The sequence below is a fragment of the Macaca thibetana genome, chromosome 17 (genome assembly GCF_024542745.1).
Source record: "Macaca thibetana thibetana isolate TM-01 chromosome 17, ASM2454274v1, whole genome shotgun sequence".
Classification (NCBI taxonomy): domain Eukaryota; kingdom Metazoa; phylum Chordata; class Mammalia; order Primates; family Cercopithecidae; genus Macaca; species Macaca thibetana.
The window spans coordinates 88,450,678-88,463,602 of NC_065594.1; the positions used below are offsets into that span (position 1 = coordinate 88,450,678).

A 12,925-nucleotide genomic window follows, 5' to 3' on the forward strand; every position below is an offset into this window, starting at 1 on the left:
TGCCTTTCATGTTTTAAACTTTCAGGATAGTGATTTATTCAGTGTAACTTACTTTAAAATACATTTTTACTGTTATTTAACTAGAGTCTCATACTACCAAATACATGCTTATCCGTTAAGGTATTTTTGAAAAATAGTAGCGTTATTATCTGTGCAGATATTTAAACTACAAGAAAAATACAGAGGCTGACATTCTCATGCAAATTTCAAACTTTGAAAATCTTGACTTAATGTTACTTATTTTTTAATAAATATATTTTTGAAGATTTCTAAAATTATTTTAGTCACTGCCCTTTTTGTATATTCATATCCTTATTTAATAAATGGATGCTACATTAATTTTGTAACTTTTCTAATTTAACAGAAAGGTACTAATCATAATGATTTTTGCAATAGTAAAAACAGTTCTGAATAACAAAGAGAAAAATCTAGCATAAGTAATACCACATCAAAATTTTGAAGGCAGTAATTGATCTGAATAACTTAATGAATCTATTATTGCTCTTGCTATACCTCTGCTAACTTAAATGTACTTTACTTTTGAGATTTGTCATTTGATATACTCTCAGGAGTATGAATTTCTAATAAATCTCCAGTTAAAGCCAGAAGGGATTTTTCTCTATTTGTTATTTATTGAAATTAAGTATCATTATTTAATGTTTATTACTTCATCTTCTCTGCTAAACTGAAGATTTACCAAACTAAAATTTAAGACAGCTTAATAGTCACAAACTTGAGAATCAAGCTAATATTACTTACAGTCTAGTAATTTTAACATTATCTATATTAGTATGCTAATGATAAATATCAAAAGAGCAAATAGAAATTTTTAGGTATTTTTTAAAAATATGTTTACTATGAATAAAAGTCACATCCTCTGTTAACTCTAATCTGGGTCTAACAGTAGCTCACATTTTTAAAGTTCGTGTTCCTGGCTTATTTCCCAGACAAGGGAGGATATGACTGACTTTTGACTGCATGGACTCCCGTGGCATACTGTCGCCATTTAGGTCTAGTGTCATTTCAAACAGATGTCCAGGCACGGCGGTTGACAATCTTAGGAATGGAGGCAATGAATGAACTTCCGGTCTAGATTCAGCACTGGTCATCTCAGCACAGTGCATGAGGACTCTCTCAGGCAACTTTTACCATATTGCTCATGCAAAGTCGACTAGCAACCTAGTACCTTATTCATGGCCTACTGGCAATACGGGACACAGTGCTGGGCCTATAATAGATCCTCAGTAAAGATTTGCTAGTTGAATGAAAATACTTTTATCACATGCAAAAAGCAAAGAGTTATAATGCAGTGAGAGGTTTCAACTAAAGCAGATACGCCAACAATCCAGGCAGCAAGAAGATATAACTAGATAAAACCAGATACAAGAATAGAGCAGAGAACAGTAAACCAGAAACCTATGCTATAACTGAGAAAATGAAAGTCGTCATCAGTATTATAGTTTATTACTGTTATTTTATGTTTCTTGAATTTGGAATGGATTCATAAAAAAATATCAGGGGAGGGAAACAATTTGTTAGGTGGGACAGAAATGTAATCTACCAAAGTAAGAAAGCTGAACACTCACCTACTTTTTACATGTATATAATATAATCTGAGGCAAATAATGACAAAATCTTTACATAATATCTTCTTGTGGCAGCTACATTACTGTGACCAGCCCAGAAGGCCACATAGCTCTCATTTATAGACATAGGTGGTCACACAATCTGGTCCTAATGATCGAGAAGCAGCAGCTGCCTCCAGTAGGTTCTTAATTGATATGAATGTTGATTTTTTCCTCATGCTCTATATCAGTTTCTAGATCAGTAATTGTTGTTAGTATAAACTTGATTGATACATATATATGTTGCTACCCAAACGTGTTGAGATGTTACTGTTATGTGTAATTTGTAAGGGAATATATTTATTTATATTTGCAATTGATAAAGGTAAAAATATTATGGCTAGAGAGCAGACCCCTTGTGTAAATAATACATCTGAGTATTTACTTGTACAACTACCCATTTAGTAGAATGTTTATAGAAAGCCAGTTACATGCTTTATAATCCAGTTGATGGGAAAGTGTAACTTTTTCTGTAATTTTGGTTCATAGTCACCAAGATGCAGGACAAGTTTTACTGAGAATGAAATGACATTAAGTTTGTGCAAGCTTATTCTCAATGATTTTTTATTTTACATATCCCCCATCCAGTGTATACTATTTTCATATTTTATTTCATTTATAATTAAATATGTCACTGATGTAAAACAAAATAGTGTTTTAAAGTGACAGTACTTCAATTTTATCCCAGCAATAAACTTTTAAGGTTTTTTGTTTTGAGTCATACATTGATAAATTTTTATCATTTTAAGCATATCGGAATTATTGAAAGTAAATAGATTTATGTACTATCACCACCCATCATTTTTCTGATTTTCTTATTTTTTTTCTTGTAGATATTGCTGCATCTGAGTTTATTGAGGAAATGCTGCTGAAAGCCGAAATTGCCTGGGAAGAAAAAATGAAAGAGCCTTTATCTGTTTCTACCTTAGCACAAGAAGAGCCCTATGAAGAGATCATGCATGATCTCCCCGTGCTGTCGAGTAAGCTGTAAGTGTCTTCCTGCTCATTCTCATTTGCCATCTTCTCTACCTGCTGGTCATTTCAGAGCCAATATTAAGTCTGACTCTCAGCAAAAATGAGTTAGAACAATTAAAATGGTTTATCAATGTATGTACCAAAGAACACTTGTTAAACATAATTTTGAGTTTAACAAAAAAACATAATGATGAGTTAAACATAATTTTATATAAACCCTCTGATTTAAAAACAATGTTACTATATCAGTTATGAAATCAATTTCGTGTACCATGAGACCAAATAATATTTTAAACACATTCCAAGATTTTAGCTAAACTGATAATGAGGTTTCCAGTGATTATCATTATGGCTAACTTTCCTGAAAGAGAAAATACTGATATGTGTTTCTCTCATAAGCATAAAACAAATTATTTATTGTTGTGTATGTTATCTCCTAAAATAACTTTCCTGTTGCATTGAAAATATCAAATGGATCGACATCATTTTCAAGGTCTGAAAACGTGACACAAAGTGTGAATAACAAATAACGTTCGAATTAATGTTAAATTTATTGAAGAATAAGTGTTTATTTAACTCGTAGAATGATGCTTATGTTTCTGGAGTTTTTCTTTGCCAGCATATGGATATATAAACACAAGTTTTATGTATATAACTTAGGTATGCTTACATATTCATTCATTTTTAAATATTTGTTTGAAATCTACTGACTGTGGTGCTTGGAATATATAACAAAACAGATAGCAAACATTGTCAGGTAGAGATGGACTGTGAGTATCTAAATCAATAAGTAAATCTCTATGAATAAATAACATTGCATGTAATCTGTGGGACCTTGTTTAAAAGTCTGTGGCATCGTTTTAAAGACCTTCAAAAACAGCAATCGGGTAAAGCAATTGTGTATTCAGAGCAATATTATAAAAAATTGATAGTACCTATAAAATTACTGAAAGATAAATTATTAAACATTGGAAAGCTTGTTACCTCCAGAATGCTACTGCTAAAATATGCATTAAAATAAGTAAGACAAAGATGGAAAGCTTTATGAAGGGTTTTAACATGATATAAAAGTTCATTTAAAACCATAGAAATACCCATGGTGAAAATGTACAAAAAGCAAACATATGAAAATCTGGATATTCTAATGCAACCCCTCTAAAACAGATCTCTATGAATTTATATATTCATATTCTTCAGAGGTGGTGTTGTGGTTACTGGAAAGAGCTCTGCCTTATGACTAATACTTAGTCTGAATAGTTAAAGACGTTGATGCCCAACTTTCAAAAACAAATAGAATGAGTAGACAAAATATCAACAAGGGAATAGAAGACTTAAATAACACTATAAACCAACCAGATCTAACAGACACAATTAGAGCACTTCATCCAGAAATTGTGGAATACATATTCTTTTCAATTGTGCATGGAACATTCTTTTCCAAAATCAGAAATGAAAGAGGAATATTACTCCTGAATTTACAGAAACAAAAATAATTAGAAGGAAAAACTATTAACAATTGTTCACCAAAATATTAGATAACCTAGACGAAATTGACAAATTCCAAGAAAACACCAAGAAGCAGAACTAAAGAAAAAAAGAGAACATTGGAATAGACCTACAGCAAGTAGAGATTGAATTTGTCACCAAAAACTTCTCACAAAGGAAAGCTAATGTCCACATGGCTTCAAGGCTGAATTCTTCCAATTGTTTAAAGAATTAACACTATCCCTCACAAACACTTTCAAAAACAGAAGAGCAGGGAATTGTTCTTGACTCATTCTATCAGGTCAGAATTACCCAGATACAAAAATCAAATAAAAATGTCAGATAAAAAGAAAACAACAACCTTATGAATGTAGCTTTAAGACACCTAAATAAAACACCAGCAAATCAAGTTCAGCCACATATAAAAAGGATTTCACAATATGTCTTTGTGAGATTTATGACAAGAAAGCAAGGCTGAGCGTTCAAAAATCAGAAAATATGGTGTATCATGTTAATAGAATAAAGAACAAAATCAAATGATTATCTCAACATATGTAGAAAAAGCATTTGACAAAGCCCAATACACTTTTATGAGGAAAAAGTAAATAAACTAAGAATGGCAGGAAATTTTCTCAACCTGATAAAGGGCAAGTACCAAAAAATAAAAAAAGGAAACAAAACAAAAGCAAAACAGAGCTAACGTTGTACTCAATGGTAACTAATTACTTACCCCATAAGATGAGGACAAAGGCAAGAGTGTCTGCTGTCACCAGCTCTGTTCAACATTGTATTGGTGGTTTTTGCTAGAGCAACCTAGCAAGAAAATAAATAAATAAATAAATAAAAAGTATCCAAACTGGAAATGAAGAAGTAAAACTATCTCTATATTCAGATGACATAATCTTTATGTAGAAAATTCTAAGGAATTTATTTAAAAATCCTATTTGAACTAAGAATATAGTTCAGGAGGATGGCAATACCCATGATCAAGACACAGAAACAATCAGTATTTCTATACACAGCAATTCGTAATTCAAAAATGAGATTAAAAACATGCTTACCCAGTAGGGGAGGAAAAAAGGAAAAATTAAAAACAATTTAGTTTACAACAACATAAGAAAAACAAAATACAAGAAAATTTAAGAAAAGAACTGCAAATTTTTACACTGAAAACTACAAAACATCACTGAAAGAAATTAAAGAGCCTAAATATAGGAATATTGACTGGTGCTACAGCTGCTGTAACCTTGGGGTGTCATGCCCTTGGGGTATCTTGCTTCTTGTGCCAAAGTTTTAGAACTCCAAAGATTTAGAAGTTGTGCAAATGATACTACTTTGACTTTCCAGTGTGTTTCAATGTTCCATATGGATTTTTTTTTTGCTTGTTTTGAGACAGTGTCTCGCTCTGTTGCCCAGGCTGGAGTCCAATGGTACAATCTCAGCTCGCTGCAACCTCCGCCTCCTGGGCTCAAGTAATTCTCCTGCCTCAGCCTCCTGAGTAGCTGCGATTACAAGTGTGCATCACCGTGCCCAGCTAGTTTTTGTATTTTTAGTAGAGATGAGGTTTCACCATGTTGGCCAGGCTGGTCTTGAACTCCTGGCTTCAGGTGATCCACCCACCTCGGCCTCCCAAAGTGCTGGGATTACAGGCGTGAGCCACTGTGCCGGCCCCCGTATGGATTTGTATGTCCTGAACACCTCTTTTTCACAAGCAGAAGAAATTTCTCATAACTAGAGTGGCCATATGTGCCCATTTGGTCCAGTCTGGTGTCTGCTTGTTTCCCCAGCATGATGATGAATAAAGCCCTCTTTCAGTATTAAAATGTCCCAGTTGTCACCTTAAGTTCTACTTTTGCAGAATCAGAAAACTGTGGCATAAAATTTCTTGTGTGGTTTCACTTCGTATTAATATATTAAAGAATATTAATTGAAGGGGTGGCCTGCCCCCTCCACACCTGTGGGCCTTTCTCGTTAGGTGGAATGAGAGACTTGAGAAAAGAAATGAGACACAGAGACAAAGTATAGAGAAAGAAAAAGTGGGCCCAGGGGACGGGCGCTCAGCATGCAGAGGACCCACGCCCGCACCGGTCTCTGAGTTCCCTCAGTATTTATTGATCATTATCTTTACCATCTTAGCAAAAGGGAAGTGGCAGGGTAATAGGATCATCCTAGGGAGAAGGTCAGCAGTAAGTCATATGAATAAAGATCTCTGTGACATGAATAAGTTTAAGGAAAAGTGCTGTGCCTTGATATGCATATGCAAGCATCTCCATAAACCTTTTTAGTGCATAAAGAGCAGCATTGCCGCTAGCGTGTCCCACCTTCAGCCCTAAGGCGGTTTTCTCCTTTCTCAGTAAACAGAACATACAATCCGGTTTTACACCGAGATGTTCCATTGCCCAGGGACGAGCTGGAGACAGATGCTTTTCTCTATCTCAACTGCTGAGAGGCCTTCTTTCCTCTTATACTAGTCCTCCTTAGCACAGACCCTTCACGGGTGTCAGGCTGGGGGACGATCAGCTCTTTCCCTTCCCACGAGGCCATATTTCAGACTATCACATGGGGAGAAACCTTGGACAATACCTAGCTTTCCAAGGCAGAGGTCCCTGCGACCTTTGGCAGTGTATGTGTCCCTGGGTACTTGAGATTAAGAGAATGGTGATGACTTTTAACCAGCAAGCTGCCTTCAGGCACTTGTTTAACAAAGCACAGCCTGCACAGCCCAAAATCCATTAAACTTTGAGTCACCACAGCACATGTCTCTTGCAAGGACAAGGTTGGGGGTAGGGTCACAGATTAACAGCATCTCAAATACAGAACAAAATGGAGTCTCTTATGTCTACTTCTTTCTATATAGACACAGTCACAGCCTGGTCTCTTTCTTTTCCCGACAATTAATGCATAGTATTTAAGCAATTTAAGCAATAATACATCATATTTGTATATTGTCTTTTAGATTACAAATGACTTTTCTATCAAATAACTCATTTGATATGTATGTATAATTTTTTTATTTAGTAATCTATAAAACATCAAGCCTTTTTAATCAAATATCACAACTACATTGTTAAATTCTACAGAATGTGTTTACAAAGTATTGATAAACCTGTCAACGAGTTCCCTAATTATTTTCTCTTAGGTATTCTGAAGTCCAGTAGTGCACAAAGAGAAATGTCATCGAATACAGAGACAGAATGATCCATTCAGGGAGCATTCCTAGCAAAGCTAACACTTGAAACTTTCAGAATCTTCCTTCATATATACATAAAAGTACTAAATTATACTTAATTTACAAATTTTCCCTTAAACGAGCTATTAAAATTTTTTTGCATATATCTATTGAGAGCTGTCAAGATTAATATGTCTTAAAAACAGTATAAACTCCAGTTCAGCCAATGACACATGAAAGTTTTATTTGCTTTTTAGACACAGGTAATATTTTACCATAATGGTCTTTAAATTGTAAAAAAAAATTCTTACAAAAATTAATTTTTAGAAGGACCAAATATACAGCAATTAATTCAAATCTCTTCAAGAACTCTTTCATTTAATATTAATCCTTAGGTCTTTATAGAAGCAGAAAAACAAAAATTTAATTGAATTTTCTACGGTGAACAATTTATGTAGCTATGTTTGTAGGAGTAACATTAAGAACTGTCTATTCAGTTATTTTAAGCACCAAAATAACCAAGTCACATATGCCATATCTTTACGAAATCTGTTTGTGTTATTATTATTATTTTTTTGGTTATTTTTGTTGTTGGCCTCATATATCTCAATATATTCAATTGTATTTCATCTCTATGATTTTCTAAAATTACTTTAGTTACAATGGGTGATAATTGTTGCCTTTGTTGGTTTCATTTTATTACATTCCTGTTTCCATTTTCAGAAATAAAATCCTATTTCCTATAGGCACATTTTCTCTGCATGAAGTTACTTTTATGTTTGTCAAAATAAGTAAGTCTGGCATAAATCCAGTAGAGTTCAGAAATTGGTCGTCTGCTGGTATATTCTCATCTAATTTTTTTTCACAGTCAGAGTTAAATCTATCTCTACTGTATTAATCTAAGCTACCCTTGGATGGTACTGAATTTCTTTTTTTAAATGTTTATGGGATCTGTCTTATCCATAGAAAATATACTATCTCGTTTCTTTTTTTTCTCACCAAATAAAACTTCTATTACTAATAATTTCTTTTTTATAATCAGAATAAGAATTTCTTGTTGAAGAAAATTTGGAAACTGCAGAAAAACATATAGAAGCATGAAAAAAATCGCTCATTTGCTTCAAAGAAAAGTTGCACCAGAGAAATTATACAGGAAAGAAAGACTTCACTAAAAACTATTGCACTAAGGGAGAATGATTGAACTCAATTCAACTGAACAAAAAATGGGAGAGTTTCTAAGTGCTGGAATGAGCTAGCAGGAAAGTACTGTAGCACTTTAGGGAGGAGTTTGGTCAAGGTGACTAAGCCATGGGCATTTGCTCATTGTCCTTTATCAAAGTTAGGCTCCTGTGCTCCACAAAAACTATGTGGGCTCTGTTCTTCCCTGTTTAGACTTCAAAGGGATGACTCCCAGGTCATAAAGACATCCCTGGGTTGTAAAACTGGCCAGAGGCTGGGAGAAGATATACATCTCAAAGAGGGAGAGAAAATATTTGCAGTTCAGTTTTCTAAAGTCATTGCTTCAAGAAAAGGGAGTTCAGAGGATTAGAGATAGTCAAAATTTAGCTGAGAGAAGAAGGTTAAGGCCTTCTGGGTCACTATTCCACCTTCTTGATGAAACTACTATTAACTTGGAATTTTTCCTTTTACCCTTTATATGTTTCCTCTTTTATTCAGTCTTGCACTATATATATATATATATATATATATACACACACACACACACACACACACACACACATATATAAAATCACATCTTAGTTTTAAACATAATCTGATAAATATTTTCCAATCAATAAACATCTAATGAGTATTAAGAAAATACCAATGATTAAAATTTTTTAAACAAGTAACATTTTATTATATGTGTCATTAAATTCTACAAATACATAGTAAGTGAAAATTTTAAGATATTGAAGTCAAATTGTCTGAATGCTATTATTAATCACAATGATTATAGACAAACTGTTTTATTTTAAAAGAAAGATCCCTAAACAATTGTTCTATGGAAATTTATAATATTGTATGCCATCAGCCTAGGTATACAATTTGCACTTTTCTTGTAGAAAATAAGTGCATGACTAATTAATATACTGCTTTTCAAAACAATTATATTACTTAGAATTGTTTTTTTTCTTATATGAATAAAAGAGTGATATGGTTTAGAGGTGTCCCCACCCAAAATCTCATCTTGAATTATAGTTCCCATAATCCCCACATGTCCTGGGAGAGACCTGGTGGGAGGTAATTGAATCATGAGGGCAGATTCCCCCATGCTGTTCTCTTGATAGTGAACTCATTCTCACAAGATCTGATGGTTTTATAAGCATCTGGCATTTCCCTGCTGGCACTCATTCTCTCTCCTGTCAACTTGTGAAGAGATGCCTTCTGCAATTATTGTAATTTTCCTGAAGCCTCCTCAGCTATGTGGAACTGTGAATCAATTAAACCTCTTTCCTTTATAAATTACCCAGTCTCAGGTGTGTCCTTGTAGCAGCATGAGAACAGACTAATACAGTAAATATGTGCTGGGAGTGGGGTGCTGCTGTAAAGATGCCCGAAAGTGTGGAAGCAACTTTGGAACTGGGTAACAGGCAGAGGCTGGAACAGTTTGAAGGGCTGAGAAGTGAAAGAAATCAGGCACATTCCTCAGCCCCGGGCTCAACACAAAGCACATTCCTCAGCCCCGGGCTCAACACAAACAGGCCCAGTACAAACACATCCCACCATATATCTCTCAATTTCCTGAGCCCAGTACAAACACATCCCACCATATATCTCTCAATTTCCTGAGCCCAGTACAAACACCACCTGGAAAATCCCCTATAAGGACACAGCCGTTTGAGGTTTTACTGAAAGCGCGGGAACCAATAGAAAAACTACTAAATGTATAACTTAAAATGTAAACCAATTGTAATGCTGTAACCAAGAGAATTCCCTTGTTCCTCTGTAACTTTACTATCCTATTTACCTCGGGCTATAAAAGGCAAGCACTCGCATTGTTCGGGGCCCTCTTGTATGCTGTGGAATGGAGGGACCAAGTTCGAACTTGCAGTAAAAGATTCTTGCCGCTTGACTTTGACTCTGGACTCTGGTGGTCTTCTTTGGGGAACAAACGGTCTGGGCATAACAGAAGAAAACAGGAAGATGTGGGAACATTTGGAACTTCTGAGAGACTTGTTGAATGGCTTTGACCGAAATGCTGATAGTGTTACGGACAATGAAGTCCAGGCTGAGGTGATCTCAGATGGAGATGAGGAACTTGCTGGGAACTGGAGCAAAGGTGACACTTGCTATGTTTTAGCAAAGAGACTGGCAGAATTTTGCCACTGCTCTAGAGATCTGTGAAACTTTGAACTTGAGAGAGATGATTTAGAGTATCCGGCAGAATAAATTTCTAAGCAGCAAAGTGTTCAAAAGGAAACAGAGCATAAAAGTTTGAAAATTTGCAGCCTGATGATGCAGTAGAAAAGAAACACCCATTTATTAGGAAAAAAATTCAAGACTGCTGCAGAAATTTGCATAAGTAACAAGGAGCCAAGTGTTAATCACCAAGACAATGGGGAAGATGTCTCCAGGGCATATCAGAGACCTTCCCAGCAGCCCCTCTCATCACAGGCAAGGAAGTCTGAGAGGCAAAAATGGTTTTGTGGGCTGAGCCCAGGACCTCACTGCTGTGTGCCGCTGAGGGACTTGGTGTCCTGCACCCCAGCAACTTCAGCCTCATGCAGCTCAAAGGGGCCAAAGGATAGCTCGGGCCTTGCTTCAGAGGGTGCAAACCCCAAGCCTTGGTGGAATACATGTGGTGTTGGGCCTGTGGGTGCTCAGAAGTCAAGAATTGAGGTTTGGGAAACTTAGCCTAGACTTCAGAGAATGTATGGAAACATCTGGATTTCTAGGCAGAAGTTTGCTGCAGGAGCAAACCCTGCTAGGGCACTGCAGAAGGGAAATGTGGTGTTGGAGCCTCCACACAGAGTCCCCACTTGGGCACTGCTTAATGGAGCTGTGAGAAGTAGGCCATGTTCCTCCAGACCCCAGAATGGTAGAACCACTGAAAGCTTCCACCATGCACCTGGAAAAGCTGCAGACCCTCAATACCAGCCCATGAAAGCAGCCAGGTGCAGGGCCATACCCAGCAAAGCCACAGGGACAGAGCTACCCAAGGCCATGGGAGCCCACCTCTTATATCATTGTAACCTGGATGTGAGACATGGAGCAAAGGAGAATCATTATGGAATGTTAACGTTTAATGACTGCCTTATTGTATTTTGGACTTGCATGGGGCCTGTTCCCCTTTGTTTTGGCAAGTTTCTCCCATTTGGAATGGGATTATTTAGCCAAAGCCTGTACCCCTAGTGTATCCAGGAGGTAACTAACTTGCTTTCAGTTTTATAGGCTCATAGATGATAGGGACTTGCCTTGACTCAGATAAGACTCTGGACTTGGACTTTTGCATTAATGCTGGAATGAGTAAACACTTTAGGGGACTGTTGGAAAGGCGTGATGTTTGAAATGTAAGGACATGAGGTTTGGGAGGCGCTGGGGCAGAATGATATGGTTTGCCTGTGTCACCACCCAAATACCATCTCGAATTGCAGTTCTCGTAATCCCCACGTGTGATGGGAGGGATCCAGTGGGATGTAATTGAATCATCTGGGTGGTTTGCCCATGCTGTTCTCATGATAGTGAGTGAGTCTCATGAGATCTGCTTGTTTTATAAGCATCTGGCATTTCCCCTGTTGGCACTCATTCTTCCTCCTGCCGCCCTGTGAAGAGGTGACTTCTGCCATGATTGTAAGTTTCCTGAGGCCTCCCCATCCATGTGGAACTGTGAGTGAATTAAACCTCTTTCCTTTATACATAGCCAGTCTCAAGTATGTCCTTATAGCAGCACGCAAACAGTGTGCAAATACAGGGAGTCTCTGTAACTATTTCTTTGCGATTATTGTTAGTGGTATATCTTATATAACCTATGATGTCATTGAGTGAGGTAGTGACTTATTTTTGAGATGCAGGTAAAAAGTTCTATGTGTAGAGATTATTTATTAAGAATACAAAACTGTAGGGCTTGATATACACTTAGATATTACCTAGTTTAACTCTTGCATTTTGCAAAGGTGAAGCTGTGACCCAGAGATTTCACAGGCCTTAAAAGTTCAGGTGGCAGCCAACTTGAGGTAAAATCTGATTTAGAATGATGTCTCCATAGTCTTAAGCCAATCTTCTTTCCAACCATAGCTCTCATGGAGTCTGCTAGTGATACTGCAATTAGATTTGAGATATAAAAGGATTATTTCAACTATTTTACTAAATTCAGTTCTTCTTCTAAATATTTATTCTAAAGAAATCTTTATAATTGGTGATCTTTTTTGTATTTCATAAACTATCTTCTTTGTTTGGACCTTGACCAATCTACTCTTTTATTAATCACCCTAGACTCAAAAAAATTGGTATATGCAAACCCTCCCTTTTGTTTATAGAAGTCTCTGACAAAGAAGAAAATACGATTGATAGATGAAGAAAAATACAGAAAATATTTTTATGATATGAGAGTAGATGTAGACAGTGTGGCAGGTGAGTAAGCACACAGGTTCTGTAGCTTAGATCCGACAGACTCAAACCTCAGCTCCAGTAGCACCTGCTGTGTGTCCAGAGCAAGTTCTTCTCCTCT

The 12,925-nt window shown here is 36.2% G+C and overlaps 1 protein-coding gene across 2 annotated transcripts in view; it reads left to right on the forward strand.

Moving 5' to 3' along the window:
- The window catches only part of MYO16 (myosin XVI), a 615,551-nt gene that overhangs the window by 225,664 nt on the left and 376,962 nt on the right, over positions 1-12,925 (forward strand). For both annotated transcript variants that reach the window (XM_050766698.1, XM_050766697.1), the window contains one exon: positions 2,459-2,612. In XM_050766698.1, coding sequence (XP_050622655.1) covers positions 2,459-2,612 — 154 coding nt within the window. The remainder of the gene's footprint in view (positions 1-2,458; positions 2,613-12,925) is intronic.